General features: G+C 38.1%; 1 protein-coding gene across 1 annotated transcript in view; it reads right to left on the bottom strand.

Annotated features, from left to right (window-relative positions):
* Positions 1-1,192: 1,192 nt before the first annotated feature.
* MSANTD1 (Myb/SANT DNA binding domain containing 1) overlaps positions 1,193-19,356 on the bottom strand; it is a 33,117-nt gene continuing 14,953 nt past the window's right edge. Inside the window, 2 exon segments of the mRNA XM_039385976.1 lie at positions 1,193-2,232; positions 10,323-10,607. Coding sequence (XP_039241910.1) covers positions 1,992-2,232; positions 10,323-10,607 — 526 coding nt within the window. The 3' untranslated portion in view covers positions 1,193-1,991.

Genomic DNA, 19,356 nt, shown 5'->3' with positions numbered 1-19,356 from the left:
CTACTCTATGGTACAAGGTTCAAATATGTTGCCATTGTTATTGCTCATTAATTGGATTTAATTGCTCTATGGTTCAAGTAGATAGTATCAGTAAATATTATTAATTCCCGTGGAGCCAGGGGAGAGTTTCTTTACATCTTACTCTAAACACATTAAAGTGTCAGGAAGCACTACAACATGGATACATCAGCTCACCTGATTCTCTGACAGATCTACATTTGAAATGTATAAAACTATTCTGCAGAATCAGAACAGATACTTGCCACTTTTCTAATCATGCAATTACTGTAGTAAAGGTGGAGTAAAGGAAAGTTATTTTGTTTATACTTCAGCAGCCACCATTTTCTGCAATTTCAGTTTTCTACTACATTTGCCTTATCCCGTTATCGTTAATTAAACTCTGTAGGAATGGGCCACATTTAGATATTTAATAACTCTTAATCTTCATACCTGCAGGATCTTCTAAGAAATATCTCCATGTATTATTAATTTGGTTGGTGAGCATAACCTTTATCCTGTTCAGCAAGTATAATTAGAGACTAATTTGTTGTGTCTGGATTTAAAATAGTTTAGCTTACCTTAGCACAGGCAACAACACATTAAATTATATAGGAGAATGCAAACACCTTCAAAGGCAAAGTTCCAAGAGGGGACATTACTGAATAGCAAGAATGGAAAATGGCCTGAGTTCCTAGTACTAATTCTATAGTTTCTATACCTGAATCCAATCTTCACTGTTGCCTATACAGTAAATGCAGCAGAAACATGTTTTTCAAGGAGAACACAATAAGAAATGGTATATAGGAAATTCAGCCAGTGAATTTTTGAATTTAAGGTTAGGGGTATTTATATGTCTTGTTTCACTGAAGAGCCAAACACCTGCTGGTGCTTCATCTTAACTCCCAAGACACAGTCCTTTATGCCTTCGGCTCCCTCGTGTGGTGCATCCACGTCGATCTGCCTTACAGACCCCCCTTCAAACATCTAAACACACACAGGAGCCGTGCCAGCAGCAAATACTGCTGTTGAGGAGTTGAATGTTCTTCTTGACTTCCATCTCTGTATTTTGGGCATCAGCATAGGAGATCTTTACACTGCAATTAATAATTGTAAACCTCTGACCATGGTTATTGCTCCCAGTATTTTCTGCTGTCCCAAAGCAAACTATCTGCACAGCAATAATAAGTAAGAGTCTTCTTTTTTTATTATTTCATTTGATAGACATTATATATGTATATACACACAGTACAATATTTTTTCTTTTGTGATAGAGAATAAATGCGAGTTTTCATTGCTGGTTGTTTAAGTCAACAGATTCCAGTTAATAATGAAAAAAATTAAACGTTTAATATCAAAAGCAACTTCAAGTATCTTCTATACATTTTAGTATTCAGTATATAGTAAGGTGGTTGGGGGGGTTTCTTTTTATATCAAAAAATGTATTTGAATAGATTATTTTTACCCTAATACTTTAGAGTACTATTCATATCAGGCATGGAGTTTAAAAGGATGTACCTCATGGTCCCAACTAGCTCTTCACAAAAACCATAGGTCACTTATACAATCAGGCATATGTTTCAAAACAGGGTTTAATCATCAGCAAAGTCAAGGTGCAATTACCATGTTTAGAAATGCACTGTTTCATTCTCCTAAAACAGATCAAGCTGTAGTCCTTGATGTGAAGCAATATACAACACCACTGTTTGCAAAACAATACCTGACCTAGGCATAAACAGTACTTCAGTTCCCCGAGCTATTCATCCCTTAACCTTTCTGTATAAAAATAATTCAACTTAGGCATATATTGCACTAATTTTATCATACTGGATAGCTCTCGCCCTGCATTATCTCTTCTTTTGCTTAACTAAGATTACACTAGGGTTTTAATTTCCATGGAAAACCTGGGAATAGAGCAACAGACACACATATGGTGTGCAATAAAGGGTTATCTATAGTAGCAACAGTAATCTCAGAGGCATTCACAAAGGAAACTACACATTAGATTTGGAGATCATTTTCTCCAGTAGATTCATCATTCTCTCCTGTAACTGTAAGCTTTGAACTTGAATGATGTTTTGCTGATCCAGGATCCTGCGCACTTCTCTGCAGGTTTCTTCCATAGCTCTACTCAACTTCTTCTGTTCTTCCAACATAGCTTCCATTAATTTTAGCTTCTTCTTTTGGAAGCTGCAGTTTTGCATTTTTCTTTTCTTAACTGGTCTTTCTTCAGCTCTGAAATGTGAATATTTGTTAACAATTAAACTCATATTTATATTAAAAAGAAAAAAGTTAGAACCTAAAATTCTATAGCACATTCTTGGCCAAGCTACAACCTAGTTGTATTTTAAACTCCCACGTTCTCCAATAAATTCCCTCTCAAGTTCATGCCAAAACGTAAGTATTATTGCATGGTGTTACAGATTATAAAAAGAAAAAGGTTTTACATCTCATTGTTTTTAATAAGAACTTTCCCTGTGGAATACCAGGCTTTTTTTTCTTTTTTTAATCTTGACATTTCTTACACACTGAATTTATACACTGTATTGGGAGAGACATTTGGCTTATGTGGCCATTGAAACTCCAATTTTAAAGCTGCAATAACCATCCAGTTGAGAAAAAGTGCTACACAGTTACGTGTGGTGGTAACTTACAGCTTGTTTTTTAAAGCATTGCATCAGTAAGGCTGGTCCCACTACAGGATATTAGTCTTGGAATTCACCCTTGCACCAAGATACAGCAGTTGCACTGACCACTCTTTTTTTATATTTCATCACAAAACATTATAAACAACATAAAAGTTGGAAAAGGTGGAAAAAGACCTAGGGGTGCTGGTTGACAGCCAGCTGAACATGAGCTGGCAGTGTGCCCAGGTGGCCAAGGCCAATGGCATCCTGGCTTGGATCAGCAATATTGTGGCCAGAAAGACCAGGGCAGTGATTGTCCCCCTGTACTCGGCACTGCTGAGGCACCTCAAATTCTGGGATCATTTTTTTGGCCCCTCATGACAAGAAAGACATTAAGGTGCTGGAGCATGTCCAGAGAAGGTCAATAGAGCTGGGGAAGGGTCTGGAGCACAAGTCTTACGAGGAGCAGCTGAGGAAGCTGAGGGTGCAAAACACCTGATGGTTGAATTCAAGTCTGTCTATGTACCCAGTCACGTTGACATTTCTGTGGCAGAATAACTCTCTCTCAGGTTATGGAAGTTAGACAAGTTAGACATCTGAAATATGTAGAACTGCCATGTGGAATTTGGGGAATATTTTAAGAATCTCATCTATGCTGTATCATTCTGAGTTTCTGTTTTGGAAGAGAGATAAACGTGCAATAAAGACAATGCTTTCAAGGTGTATAGTTCACATGGCTGTCCTAACTTAGGGTGACTGAACAACACATGGATTGAAAACCAGCCCACACTGCATACAAGTGAGAACACACAAAGAGATCTGTTGCTCTTAACCTGTAATCTAAGAAAGAGTCATGCTAAAACATGAAGGAGGAAGAAAGGCAAGCAGAAGGAATATGTGTAAGTATAGTACACATCTGAGAAACCTCCAGTTAGAGGTGGATAACTTCTAACTTCAAGTGCTAGTCCATGTCTTCATTCAGGCTTTTTGTAACTCCAGACTGGAGTCCCCAACATCAAAGTTATCTGATGATGTGTCTTGAAGTTCCTTGACACAAACAGCCATCTCAGTCGTGTTCTGCCAGATGCAGTATCTTTTCTATGCAATATGAAATGCAATAATGAGATGGCACAGTTGTGACTAGTATGCCACGTCAACATCTTGCAGATTTTAAGACATCCTTGAATAAGGATAACTTGAACTCTTGAGGAATGTGTTTTTATTAATGTGAAGAACGGTAGTGGAGGGGAGGTCACTCAGCTGTGGCAGATTTGTATCATACTTTCATTCATGTTCTTATCCTACTTGACAGGCTTTGTGCAACAGTGACTATGACATTCAGATCTCTCAGCAAGAGAAATAAACAATCCTAAGCACCTGAAAGACTTAACGCAAATATAAGAAAAAGACACAAGCCCCTTGACATTTAAGAGTGCAATGACCCAGAAAGGGTGAGGTCTATGGAAAGAAACAAGTAATTAAATTAAATGCTATTAAATTCTTAGAGGAAAAAAAAAATTAGAATTGGTCTTGAGGGAAACTGTTTTGAGTACTGTTTAGTCATTTGAATGTGCTGCCCCTCTCTGCACAGGCAAGAACGAGCAACAATCTTCCTTCATAAATGTACACTAAAAGGGTGAAAAAAGACCACTGGCTTTCAGACTATCCAAGACTTTGAAGTTACTTGTACAACTCAAAGGACTTCATCAACATTATACTGCTACGGCGATGCTAAGGGAAAGGAGAAGCTATCATCTTTATGCTAAACAAAACTTTGGAAGGTATGAAAAATAAACTCACCTTTGCAGGTTCTATATAGCATATTTGATTTGGGGCATCAAAAAATGTGCATAAAATAAATATATGCTGCTCTGCTCAAACTGTGAGTCAAGCTTGCCGCTGATGACCAAAATTATCACAGCCATTTTTGTGAGAATAGGTCTTGGCTGACACCAAATTCTGTTTCTCCTCATTAACTCTAAGGGACAGAATTATTTCACATGTAGTTCTCAAAGAGGTCAGGCAAGTGTCTAAGGACAACACTGAATCTGTTATTCCAAGGTTCCCATCACTGAACTCACGTTCACAAAGAGTGCACAAGTTCTGGTATGCAGAGCAAGAACCTTTCTGAAATGATGATATTATTTTAGCCAAAGTCACCTTTTGTCTTCACAGAGGATTTAAATGTTGAAAACCTGATGAAACTCCATCCTTTTCCCTAACACAGTAGTACGAAGTAGCTATGGCAAGACCTCTTGTCTGGAAACAAGTAGGAACTCACTCCTAGAGCCACAAGAGGGCTTGTGTGTTGTCAAAGTAAGCCCTGGTAAGAATGGTCCTTAATAAAGAATGAGAGAGAAAATCTGAGGCTTGTCAATGGTACTGAGATGCACTGAGTATTGCGTGGCTTTCTTGGCACACAAGAAAGTGGCTGCTGTTTGGTTTTTAATTTCAATTGAGACCAACAAAAGACCCCATGAAAAATAAAGATGGAGTGAGTTAGATTGAAAAAATTAAAATAAGTCTTATTTTCAAGAGAAAAAAAACAAACTTTGAATCATACTTTCCTAGAGTCTGCAAAGGATTTTACCTGTTTTTCAGTTAAATGTGATCCATCCAAAACCTGTAAGATGTAATACCGTACATCCACGACAGTAACTGTCCTGCACAGACCCAGAGAGAAAAGAGTAGCAAAATGTCTGGTGGCGATGGCAGCTACCTGGGGAACTGTGTCAGCAGTATCTTCAGTCTGTTAATAACTAAGAAAGTATCCACTGATGAGTGCTAGATCAAAATCGTCTTTCAGCACAGAGAAGTGCCCCTAAAAGAACAAGGATTCTTATCAAGGTCTCTGAAGTACTCTCTCTATTTGTTTACCATTAACAAACACAACTTGGTAATTAGACAGCCTTCACTGAAAAGAAATACTTATTTCAGGAATCCCTGGCTTTGGTGGTGGTCCTGATCTCCTTTTCTTTCCAGCCATAGTGACTGTCAGTGAGAGGGTTCTGTGGTCACTCACAAGTTTATAGTAAGGACCTGGCACTTACAATCCTCTCCTCTTGCAGAATAGCTCCTGAAGGAGAGCTCGTGACAGTATCCACAGCCCCTGCCAAAGAAGCATCTCCCTCCTTGCCAAGCCTAGACTCTGAAGGTAAATTTCAAGATCTGGAGGAAAGAGGAGCCTAGAAAATCAAGGACCTCTAATACAATCTGCTGATACTCTTGGACTTCCAGTATCTACGTCAGGGAGCCTCCAAAAGGTTGGCATTGGCATTCCCCTGGCCACATGAACAAAGTAGGAAAGAGCTTTGGCACAGGCATCATGTTCCAAGTAGAAACTCACGAAGCTATTTCCATGCTATGTTCTAAAACAGAGAGGCAAGGTTCAAAGGAAGCCAACCAAGGGAAAGAAAATGTTCCACCTCATGTAGGAGACTGAGCAGAAAGAACAGTGTGTATTGGACACAAGGGGGAAGAAAGCAAAACCTCCAGATATAATCAGGCAAGATATTAGGCAAGTCTCAAATGCATTTGTTGTCTGCCTAATATCAATTTAATTCACCGTTCAATTAAAAGTTCCTTGATTGATTGCTTACACTCATCCAATGGGACTTGTTCAGGGATGTGTGTGAATAATTAATCAAGCAGGAGTTGAATACAAAGAGTAATCTATCAAAATGTATTACCTCCACAAAACCATAACAAGAATTCTTCCTTTCTTACTTCTTCCTTTCTTACTACCTCATGGCAAATGGGTCTCCAGTACAATCAGATTCTGGAATTTATGGCTTTCAACACTTAACAGCTGTTTCCTGCTTGTTTGCACTTTTTTAGCTATGTACAAACCTGAGCAGACCTCCATAACCCGTATCTTTAGGAAAAATAATTAGAAGTGATCTGGCAATAAGCAATATTAATATTGGAAATGGCACAAAGATCTTCAAAGTATAAGGACCAAGGATCAGGCAACCTGGATCTTCTGGTAAACTAAGCTCATTCAAACACAGCCAAATGCATTCAGGAATTAACAAGGCTCATCCTTGAAGTAAAGCATAGAAAAGAACCACAAAAATGGCTTGGAGCCTGGGCAAAGCACCTTGCTATGATAACAAGTCTGCATAATGAGTTAAGATGTACTACATAATGTGCATAGCCTAAAGCTCAAACTTCTCTGTAGATTATGCCCATTCAGATTTAAATAGCCATGGCATAATTTTAGAAATATTAAAGGCTTTGCCAAAACTGCTTTTTCCAGAATTAGCATGATCACCAAGTTTTAATGCATTTCTTTTAATTCATATCTTGGTTAATTTATGTTACCAATTCTTACTCTTTCTCCACGTGTAAACCTTCTGTACCAAATCACTTAATCTACATTTAAAAATTAAAGAATACCAAAGACAGTGTGATCATGGTACACAACTACCCTGAGGCAAAAAGCAAAAAATACTGAAAGGATCTCCGATATAGTGAAAAGAAAGGTAAATAGAAGCAACATCTGACAGTGTCATTCACTAAATTTGCATTAGAAACAAGGGACTGGTTCAAACAAGGGTTTACTTATCACTGGAAGCAAGGGAAGAGTGAATTCTCCATCTTCAGAATTTATCAGACCCAGACTGGATATCCAGTAAAACATTTCCAAGACTCAAACAAATCATAGAAACAAAGAAGTGGAGGACAGCAGAGCCATGGGGCTCCTGAGTGCAGTTCTCCCCTGCTAAGGGAAGGATGGCACAGAACCCTCTCTCTCCATAACATTTCTGGGCTCCACACCAGAGTAACCAAATTGAAATGGTATCTATCAAGAAGTCAGACTAGATGATATGGTGGGTTTATTATGGTCTTTTAATCTATGAAAGTAGCTCTTTCACCCCCATTTTCAGTGCAATAGAAATGGAAGAACAGATGAAGTCTGAACCATATTCACAGCCTGTATAATTATATTCTGCCATTACTTTAACAATGAAAATTAGTCCACAGGGTGAAAAAACACTGTTTTCAATTACATAAAACATCATTTATAATGGTGTCAGGAATTTGGATTTTAAAAGTTTAAGCTGCAGTGCAAGACTCCACCACATGGCACTATATTATACGGCCATAATAGAATAAATCTATTATTGTCAGATGTTTTATGCAGTATAATATGAGCTTTGTTGAAGCCCAAGAGCAGTGTTAGAACAATGCTAACAAAATAGCAGGCGCCTCATTAAAGAGATATAGGGATTCCAGATGTTTTTCTCATTTGCAAATTGAAAGAAAAATTAAAATTAATTTTATCCCACATTAATTGTATTATCACTAACTAGCAAAATTTGGGTTTTGTAAGAAGGTCCCAAACTCAAACAAAATGCAAAGAAAACCAGTTTCAACTATTTTTAGTCTGATTGAAGAATAAAACTTGACATTTTCTCTATCATGAAAGCTAAACATTACATTGAAATATTTTTTTAAGTTAAAATTTATATAGCCAAGTAGCTTCCTGCTATGTTCAAGGATACTGTGCAAAACACAAAGCTGGCACTCAAAAGCTGTGTTGGAGATTTTAAAGGAATTACAGGAAAGTTTTCAGAAGTTTAAAAGTTGACTTAGAACTACTGTTTGAAGGGTTTTTTCACTACCTCTTGTTGTCATAACATTAGGATTTTTATTACTGAAAAAAAAAATTCCCATAGTGTAACTTGTAAAATATACAGCTGTATATTTTACCACACCTACATTTTACATATAGATTTGTGTGTATATTTTTCAAAATATTTTTCAAAATAATTGTTCTACACAGCCATTAAGCACAAAAATAGAGAGGGAAATTGAGGACCTAAAAAGTCTTTTAATTTCAAATCCCAGTATTGTCTTCAGTTCCTTTTGTGTGTTTAGAGGAAATGGCATTTACAAAAAAAGCCAAGACAGACCCAAATTTTATATGGTAATTCTTTGCTCTCTTGTTGGCTATTTCAAAGTGTTTTTTAAATACAGGATGACACACTAATTGCTTAGGCTGAAAATTGCTTTTCAGTTCATAATTTTCCATTAGTAAGTCTAAAAGAATTAACTTCCTTGTCTTACCATGGCAACTCTAAGTGATTTTGACCCATCTGATATCATTAGCAACTCCTGTATTTCCTTCTGGTCAAGAAAGGGTTCCCTACTCTTCTCTCATTCTGGACAATCTGGACAAGGTTTTCCAACCTCCTCTGACTATTGGAATAACATTCTTTTTCCTGCCAGATACATGTCCCATTATCACAACTGCATTCTAGCTTTTAATCTGATCATGATGCTCACCTGAAATATTATCAATATTTCAAAACTGATCTCTCAAGTGGTATCTGCCGCTCAACTTTTTCTTTTTTTAAAAAAAACTTTTTTTAACTTGTGAATGTGTCCATATCTTGCTGTTAAATAATATGCACAATATTATATTGCACAAATTTTTTTTATAGTAGAGACTGTGAGAGTATGCCTGCATTCTTAAATAGTCTAGTTAATAAACTCTACCACATCTGTGGAAAAGTAACCTTCTAATTACATATTATTTAATGTTATTGTGAATCAAACAGTTAACTGGGAATAAAGTTATTGCATCTGAAATGTGACTTTGGAGTTTGCAAATTCTAAAGTCAAGTGAGTTTGTGTACCAGGACTATTAACTACTTGCAGTGAACTAGGATGAAAAAAATCTTTTTTTGTGAACAAAAGGGTTGCTACAGTTCAAGAATTACACACCCTAATAAACAGGCAGTTGCCAAAAAAAAAGTTTTAAAAAATAATCAGCTATTCAAGGACTATTTGCTTGAATGATTGAATGAATTTACCCTAGTTTTATACATCCAAGAGGGGGTCTGGAAACAATAATTCAAACTTGTTAGGTTGGTTCTTCTTCCAGCTCAACATCTTCACAATTGCATGACTGACAGGTAATTTTACTGTTACAGTTAAAGCCCCACAGCCTCGTGATAAGGATCTCTAGGATCAACTTTTTTCCTGCCAGAAAACTGTAATCAACTCTTATTTCACACCACTCTGGATGAAAAATGAGACCAGAAAGTCTAAAATCTGTGTCAGGAGTACAACCCTGCCTTTTGTTAAAACTCTGCCTTCCAGAGAACTCCAGTCATATCAAAAAAGGAAACACATGTTTGCATCTCAAACTGGCATTTACTTTTTTAAAAAATGACGTTCTCAATTGTATTTAAAACATTGCAATGTACTTTCAAACTGCATGAATAGCTTTTCAGCGTCCACAGAAATATTTAGTTTGCATCTTTTTACCATCTCAATAACAACTGAAGCCAGAGAAATTTCATAGTCATATCAAAAGCAAGACCAGAGCAAGCCAAAAATCATGTAAGCAGTATGTTATATCTCTGATTGCACCACAGGACTCTCTTGATCATGCTTGTACTCCTATTATATACACTCTACCTGATGTGAGCCATGACATGCATGCTGAATTTTGGCAATAATATACAACTTTTTGCTCGGTTCTCCTACTCCCTTTCAGTCTCTCATAAATAAATAAAGAAAATTCCCTAATTCAACAAAATGGCTGATACTGGAGAACAGATGTCATTCGTGATTTACAGAAGAAACACAAGAGTTGTCAGAGAAAAATGTGTGAGGGTGTCCCCTTTACAGGGCAGATCTGGTTCATTCTGTAAAATACAAGAAAGGGCGGAAAATAGATGCTACCTCAGCTTGTAAGAAAGTAAGCTTGATGAGCTTTCTGAATGTTCATCTTCAAAGCATTCTTCCCTTCCTTCATATGTAAACTGGTTATATGGCAAATACAGCGGTGTAGACTTAGCTGATGGAGACTGAGAAGCCTCTGTCTGTGATGTAGAAGGACCTGGTTGTTGATTTTCATGCATTTTCACATCGCTGTGGTCTGTCACTTTGGATAAGATCCTATCAATGGTTTTGTAGTAAGGCCAGTCAGGTGCAACAGTTTCACTATCAGTCATGCATTTTAATTTCCTGCAAGAAAAGGCACACAACATTAAAGCTTGTTTTCCTATAAAAGTACTTTTCACAGAGACCTATCTCAAAACATTTGTTTTGGTCACATTTAGGGCTCAAACTTTTTTAATCTCCAATGAAGCTTTTCAGGTTCTTTTCCTATGTTTGACCTGTGATTAAAAGTTAGACATAAACCCCAAATTAAATTGAATACAAATAAAGAACATTACAACTTCTAATGGAAACAGGACTACGTTGGTGGTTGAATAATTTTTCTTTCCCTTACAGAACACCAGGCTTAACTAATCTGACAACAGTCCCTGTCAACTAGAGTAGGCAACACATCACAGCCTTTACCAAACTGTGGGCAGCCCTGTCCTTCCATTCTTTGAAGAATTAATATTTGTCTTCCATATTGAATACAAGTGGCTATAAATACAATTCATATACTTTTCCTAATATTTCCTAAAAATTCTGAATTGCCTTAGTAAACATCCCAGTAATAACCATGAGATGTAGATGTCTGTTCATTTGTTACAGAATAAAGATAAGTGTAGGCAGAAGCACAGAATTTCATTACTTTACAAAACCAAAAAAGGCAAAACAAAACACGAGTAAACCCAGTTAATAACGCATTACAAATAGCATAAACAAAAGCATTACAGTGAATGGACTGTCAACTGTGACCTTGTCTTTTCACATGCATTTTACTATGAGATCTATTATTCAGTCCTCACAGAAGTTTTACTGCTATCCCACTCGGTACCCATTGTTATTTTATTTGGGTTTTATTTCGTTTTACTGAGAAATATAAAACTGAGGTGTATAGATGAATTATACGTCTCAAAGAAGCTCTAGTGCCCAGGTAGAGTCCCAAACTTTCTTTTAATTTGCCTTTCCCAGTTGGGATCTTGTTACTCAAAATGCAGGAAGGGAACACAACAGGAAAGGCAAGACCAATGACAAATGCTCCATTTTCATAAACCAGATTTCATTCAAATTAACAAAAAGCTGCACCAAATCTGATTCTCACAAATAGCAAGAGGTTTCCATTTGCAGAAAAAAAAGAAGAATAAAAACTATCCCTGGACACCTGGCCCAGCCCCCTTTCTTGAAGCCTTTCAGGTTTTTCCTTCTCAGAATCCATCCTGCCCACACTGGTCCTGCAAGGGATAGAATTAAATAACATGTAAACATAATAAAAATGCTGCCAAACTTAAAAGTGAGAACTTGAAGTTCTTCCTTTTAAACAGCTCTCAGCCTAGAGTAAGGGGAAATCCACTAGTGAGAAAAGAAGTTAGAAAGATTTGCTTAGATTTTAAAGCCATTTAAGGATTCTTTTTCCTTGTCCTTGCAAGGTCTGATGAGCTTTTCCAGCTATTTAGCAATGCACATCATAGTCCTGCATAGCAAAGCCTCACAGCCATCCATACTTTTATGCCCTCTATGCATGCAAAATTTTAATTTCATACATGTTTCACAACCTACTGCTGCAATTTCATAGTCAGAGAATATCTAGCACAACCTACAAATACATGCACATCCATTTAGCACAGATAGAAAATAGCTAAATAGAGGGCTGACAACAACCATCAATTGATATTGATTATTTTTAGTTCAATTATTTAGTCTATTTACATGAAAAAACACATCAATTAAACCACTATAAGCTACTAGCCAAGTCTGTCTACATGGCACATTCGTTTGCCTGTGTTGAACCCCCCCAATGTATTCAAGCTCTGCTGCTTAAAACATTACCATCCCCAGCTGCTGAGTGCACTGCATCCACCGTGCTCAGCATCCCCACAGGTGAGGTGCCAAAGGCCACACGTGAGCACAGCTCAGCCGTGCACTGCCAAGGCCACCAGCTGCATTGAGACGTCACGGGACATGGTTTGACCTGGCCCAGTATAAAACCCCTGCAGTCCTACACTTGGCATGAGCCTCCAGGCAGTTTACAAGCCAATAACAACTACTCTTTGTGCCCAGAGACTGAGCCAGTTTTCCACCCAGCTGGTAGTACTTCCATTTGGAGTATAACATCCCAGCTTGGACAAAACAAATCGCATCAAAAAGGTTTCTGCTGTCAAGCTACACAACATACTTTGCTCTACCCTCATCCACAGATCTAGTCTTTTAATCACAGGAGGCAAGTAGGTCAGTCAGATGTGATTCCCTCCTAGTAAATTCATTCTGACTATTTCCAGCCACCACCTTCTCCTTTAAGTGACTGGAAATTGCTTACAAGGCAGCTTGCTCTATGATCTTCCTAGAAGATGAACTTTTAATTCCTGTTCCTGCCTTTTTTGAAGATTCAACAGCCTTCCTCCAGTCCCCAGGAAACTCCCTCAACCTTCACAAAACTTTCAGAGACGATTCCCAACTCAGTCCTTTTCTACTACTGATACTTCTACTGACCCTGCCCCAGGCACATCTGACAGGGAAACCTGGGCAGTGAACCCTGAAGTAAAAAAGATACTGAGTATCCTCAGCCTTATTACTTTCATCTGCTTTCACTAAATCAAGCCACCCTCGTGGTGATTTTCGGGTCAACCCCCAGTATCAATACAGGCTGAGGAATGAAGGGATTGAGAGTAGCCCTACAGGGAAGGACTTAGGGGTGCTGGTGGATGAAAGGATGGACATGACTTGGCAATGTGCACTTGTAGCCCACAAAGCCAACCATTATCCTGGGCTACAACAAGAGCAGCGTGGGCAGCAGGTTGAGGGAGGTGATTCTGCCCCTCTACTCTGCTCTTGTGAAACCCCATCTGGAGGGCCACAAAAGTGCTCAGAGGAGCTGGAGCACCTCTGCCACAGAGACGGGCTGAGAGAGTTGAGGTTCTGCAGCCTGGAGAAGAGAAGGCTCCAGGAAGACCTTACTGTGGCTAAAGGGGGCCTACAAAAAAGATGGGGAGAGACTATTTAGCAGGGTCTGTTATGATAGGACAAAGGGTAATGGTCTTAAACTTTAAAAGGGTAGAGAAACAGATTGTACACATAAGCTGTGGATGCTCCGTCCCTGGCAGTGTCCAAGGCTAGGTTGGATGGGGCTTTGAGCAACACAGTCTAGTGGAACATGACCCTGTCCATGGCAGGGGGGTTTCAAGAGTAGGTATTTTGCCTGAGTAGGTCATTATCTTGGGTAGCTCATTTTGACTGAGCTCAGCTGTGCACCCAGACCCTATTTTTTCCAGAACTATGATGACTTTGAAGGAAGAGCTGCTGTTTATTATCAGCCCACAGAGCTGTAGAGTTGCAGCTATATAAACCCAGGTATTTCTCTGGCTCTCAGTGCTTTGAGTGGATACTAACTCTTCTACTTCTGACTGCTTACCATAATTCTGAGCTAAATAAAAGGGATCGCTACCAGGAGTTAGGCAAGAGAACTGTGTTAGCTTAAAAGCACCACCAGCAGCAATCATCTACTCGTATGGAGTCTGGCTCCTACATACAGTAAAAAGGATGAAACAGATAGAGAGACGAGAAGATAAAGGGGAAGGGAGTGCCAGTCATTTGGAAAAGAAGTAGAAACTCTGCAGGTAGAGATAAATAGGGAGAACATTCACTGGCATAGTGGTCATGGTTTAGCTTTCTGGTAAAAACAAATCAAATAACTAACTTTGTAAAATTAATATCAAGTTTCAGGGTTTACTGATTTAATTTTTTTTTTTTTTTGCAAGTACCAGGAGTTCAGAAAACCTAGTGAGACAGCTGAGAGCTTTTGCCTGCATTGAGGTAAGCATAACCCTGGCAAAACTGAAGTTTAAAATTAATTTACTGCTGTCAGTCATTACCATAACTCATCACAGCAATCTTAGCTGGTTCCAAAAGATGCAAGTTTGGTTGTTTGTTTCTTATAATGCAACATGAAGATGTTAAAAAGAAACAGTACAATATGAAGGCTAGAACGCAATAGTCCAGAAATGAGAGAGCAAGATGTGCGCTTTGAAATTGGGCAAATCGCTGCCTGAGTGAGCAAAGCAGGCAGAAAAATTAGGTAAGAAACAGGGGTAAGTAGGAAAGTCAGCAGAGCCTGAGAAACAACTTCACACTGGGTTTATCTAGACCTGTTGCTCTTTCATGAGGCTCTATTAAAATCCAGCTGAGACCAGAGGCGACTGAGAACTCTCTCCAAAAAATCAGGGAACAAAGTCATATTTCCAGCAGACAAATGTCTAAGGCATGCCAACCCAGTAATTTGAAAGGTGGTTGCTTGTCTTATTCCAGATAAGTGAATAAATTAATGGACTTTGAGATCCTACTGCCAAATTGTTCTGCTGAATGGACTGAGACAACTGTTGAGTCATTTGTGCTGCCATTGACCTTTCTGCAGGCTTTATTCTCTGTGCCTATTAATCCACTTTCTAAAATAAAATTATCATATTATGTTCTACAGAACTTTTTTAAATCATCATTATTTAGTCAGCAAAAAGCAAGCAATCTATAGCTTGCCTCTTTTTCTAGGCTTTGCTCAAAATAGTATTGCTTTTTTATTATTATTGCAGTATTTGATATTACTACTTGCCTCAAGGAATGGATACAAGATCCATCTCCTGGGGTTTCTAGGAAAAGCTTTCAAAATAAATAATAAATAGCAACTGTTCATGAACCAATGAATGGTGAGGAAGGGAAAGATGTATGTAAGTACAGTGTTAAGTTGTGCATCTGCTATAAATTATTGAAATTAAAGAGAAAGACTGTAAAATATCCAAATTCAGCTTTCTGCAGTAATTTGGCTACACTTATATTTTATCCTTTTCTGTAACAGAGGTCAAATATTCTAGTTGCTTAAGGTTATAGAGTATAGCAACGGGTTACACAAGCAACAATGTTTAATTGCTGTCATGTACACATGGAAATAAAAAATTAGACTACTCTTATTCAAATCATGAGACTGATTCAAATTTACCAATCATTAACATTAATTGACTGTGATTCAAATCAAAGAGCAACAGCTGCATCCTGTTTTCTAGGCTTTGGGGAGGGTGATGTTTTTTAAAATAATAAATTTGCATTCACACAGTTCTTATTTTTAAACATCAGAAGGAATCAGTCAAAACTGTGGGTCACTGTGCAACTGTACAAGCCCTGCTCCCTTTTTGTAAGCCAGTGGGTATTGTGTCAGTGGCAATATTCTAACAGCAGATACAGTGCACTGTTACACAGTAAGATCAGCATATTAGTGGTGGCAGGACAGGGCTTTCTTTTAGAAGGACTAATTACAGGTTCATATGAGCTGATAGCCCCAAGCTGGCTACATAACAAAAGAATCTGGCACATACTCTGTGTGATGCTAAACTGCAAGAGCTGCCATGCTAATCTCAGCAAAACTTTTGATGACCAACGCATCAGAAAGCTTAACTTTGAAATCCAGGAAGCTTGACTCAGCCCTTCCTCCTTCCAAGAGGGATAAATAGGGAGGTTCATGCAGCTCACTGCACAGGTGTCTTTGAAATGAAACATTAAAAACCTTTTGGCTGATCTATCCACAGCAGATATTTCAGATTTTACAGCAATGCCTAAAAGCAGAATTTTATTCAAATGCACCTGCAAAAAAAAAAAATTTCCTTCCACCTATGAGGCTGTGCAGTATTTTCCATCCAGTCAATTTGCACGGTGGATGAAATGGTCCCTTAATATACTGAGACTCCAGTAAGAATTATTTCAGGTCACGGTATATTTTTCCCTGAACAGTTTCCTCCAAATGCACTTGGACTACAGTCATGCAGAAGAAAACAGGAACTGCTGCCAGATCAGCCCATCGTCTTGCTGCCTCACTTCTGACAAAGGTCAGTGCTAAATACTTCAAGAATGATTTTGACAGACAGCTTTTGGGGGCACAGTCACCCATAAAAACACATGATTATTTTTCCATCGACAGCTAGTAATATCCTGAAACATGTTGTCTTTTATAACTCTACCTAACTGGAAGATAAACAACATCTGCATTTTTATTTAATAAATCTAATTTTTACTAAAAATAATAATAAAACAACCTGCTGCTCTCTTGGTGTCAATGATTTTCAGTGGTAATGAGTTCCACATGCTTATTATGCAGTGCAATACAAATTTATATCACTTTAACTAGTTTTACATTTCTTGCCTTGCAATTCTAATAAACAACTTCTTGTATTATGGCAAAAAAATATCTGCTTTACATTCTGAAAAATAGTAGTGTACATTTTTATGCACCTCTAAAACTTCTTTATATTTCCTTGTCTTCACAAACTTTCCCATTTCTCTTAATAAAGAAAGCTTTCCACAGCTCAGCCTAACTGTGTTTTCTGAGCAACTTCTCATTCTCTTGTCATCTCACTGAAATACAGGGCAGTCAGCAATAAACACAAGAATTCAAGGAGAAGATAATGAGATAAAATAGATTTCTATATGGCATTTTAACATCTGAATAATGTTTTTACCTCAGATGTGGAGGAATGGGATGTGTTCACGCTAAAATTGCTTTCCTGATAGATGCTCACATGCACTGAACTACACCTGAACTAACCATGTGACAGCACAAAATCCCACACAGGATCCAAACATACCCAGAACCAGGGTGAATACTTGGGCTGGGAGCAAATTCTGAGCCTCCTGCCACCGCAGGCATGTACATAGTTGCATTAGCTGCAGCAACTGCAATAATTACTGGATAAGAAAGGCTCCTCCTCTGCTTATTCATATGTTTGTATGACTTTGACACCTTCTGCACAATAACGAAAGGCTTTCACTGAGTAGAATAAATAAAACAGTATTTACTGAACTGCCTCTTAAAATGCCATGGGATCCTCAAACTGGAAAGCACCAATAATACCTGTTTCAAGGGATGTCCCAGGATAAGACATGCCAGTGATAACACTTTTAAAACTGAACTTGGTTAAAAAGATTAGTAGAAATATTCAAGTACTGCTTTTCCTTTTATAGAAAAAATATACATATAGGTATCCATTCATATAGGTATGTGTAGCAATTTGTAGGACAGCATTTTATGTTCCTTTATGAAATTGTGGCACATAAATATTCTAATGCAGTTCACTTCTGGCTGTCAAAGGTGGACTAGAGACCACTCCACCTTTGCAGCGCTGTAAACAGCTGCCTAAAAAAGTAAAGGACCCTGAAGTGATGGGAAGAAATAAGCACTCAGGTGCAGAGCACCCCCCTAATTCCTGCTACTGGTGCTACATTCTCCCATGTCACACTTACTAACCCTACATAATCATTACAAATTATTATCTCAAAATAGAGCATTTTCCTACTCTCGGGACCTTCTTTTCCAGTTTATGCCACAGTACAGCGATGATGCCCAGAAATACAGTAAGGTAAAGCATCTTCCTCAACTGACCTGCAGGCACCAAAACATGGACTAAAACTCAGCTGCCTTACAGCAAAGCCAGCACTCAGTGGCCACTCACATCATTTACAGTTTCATCACAATGTTCCCTATCCTCACACAGCACCAAAAATTACCCAGAGAAACAGATATTGTAAGTCATAGCTTTTGTTTGTCCCTGTTCTCTGTACCACCTCACCTTGAATGCAAAGCACACAGGTTTTGAACAAACAATAAGAAGATGCATTTCATATTCAAGAGTACAAAATGAAACAGCACTCTGACAGCGCAAGGCAGTTTTCTAACTCTCCAAAATTAGCATCTCAATCAATAAGCAGGGAGCTGCAATGCACTGCAAAATAGAAAAGCAGCGTGACAATATGCAAAAGAAGCAATCTTAGAAGTTCACCAAAATAGAAGGGTATTTTTTTAAAGTGCAGTTTCTCACACACACACACAGAGTGCATGTATGTGAGTGATCTTATTTCTCCCCTTCCCCCAGTACAACTTTAAAGTAAAAACATTCATTAGAAAAAAAAAAAAAAGAGACTCTCTAATTGATGACAACACTGAAAATTTAGAACAAAGGCTGACAGAAATAACCTATTCCACTTGGCAATTACGGCACTTAAATATCGTGCGGTGTTGCTAGACACCTGTAAAATCTCAGTGCCGCGAGATGTATTTCTCAGCAGGGAGGACTGCAGATTTAGCAGACTAAGCAAAAGCCTGGTAGCCAGCAACTCCCGACTTGCTGGGGTGATGCTGGGCAAAAATTTAGCTTACTTCCAGCTTTCTCGGCTACAGTCTGAGTGAAGAAAACTGTAAGGATTACAGCAGGGTTAGTAAAACATTTTGGAGACATCAGCATTTGCTACAAAACATCAGGTTTAATATTATGGCAAATGATGTTAAACATTATGCTTGTGGATCATAGAAATGTAGAAGGACATTCAAAGTTAAGGGGTTTACAGGATTTTCCCTAGTTTTCTATTTGATGAGCAGTCTCTGCATTAAATACAGTAAGGGTGCCTTACAGAAAAGCGAGCAGTTTTAACATGGTTGCCTGCTGTAATAACCTTTTTTATTATTAATATGAGCTTTGAGGAGAGATTAAATAAAAGAGTCACATATTTGATTTTCTTGCATTACAAGCACATAGCTCAAATCACCACTCAGGATTTCCAGTATGAGGCAGTTTGTGCCTCACAGAGATAAGAATTTAAAAAAAAAAAAAAAAAAAAGAAAAAGAAAAAAAGAAAAAAGATATGGAAATATTTCTGTTAAGTTCTAATTATTTTTCTTCCTGCATACAACAAATGCACAAATGCCTCGCATTTTCTGAAGCCAACTTCCCCTCCTGCCTGCCTGCCTGTTCTTTATCATCCCCTTGTAGACACCTCCGCCCTCCCCCCGACTCCTTTGGAGCAGTATTGA

Source organism: Pipra filicauda, unplaced genomic scaffold, assembly GCF_003945595.2.
Source record: "Pipra filicauda isolate LSUMZ 115617 unplaced genomic scaffold, ASM394559v2 scaffold459_size522612_pilon, whole genome shotgun sequence".
Classification (NCBI taxonomy): Eukaryota; Metazoa; Chordata; class Aves; order Passeriformes; family Pipridae; genus Pipra; species Pipra filicauda.
Note: the sequence above shows the minus strand (reverse complement) of the source record. Positions and strands in the feature narration are given on the sequence as shown.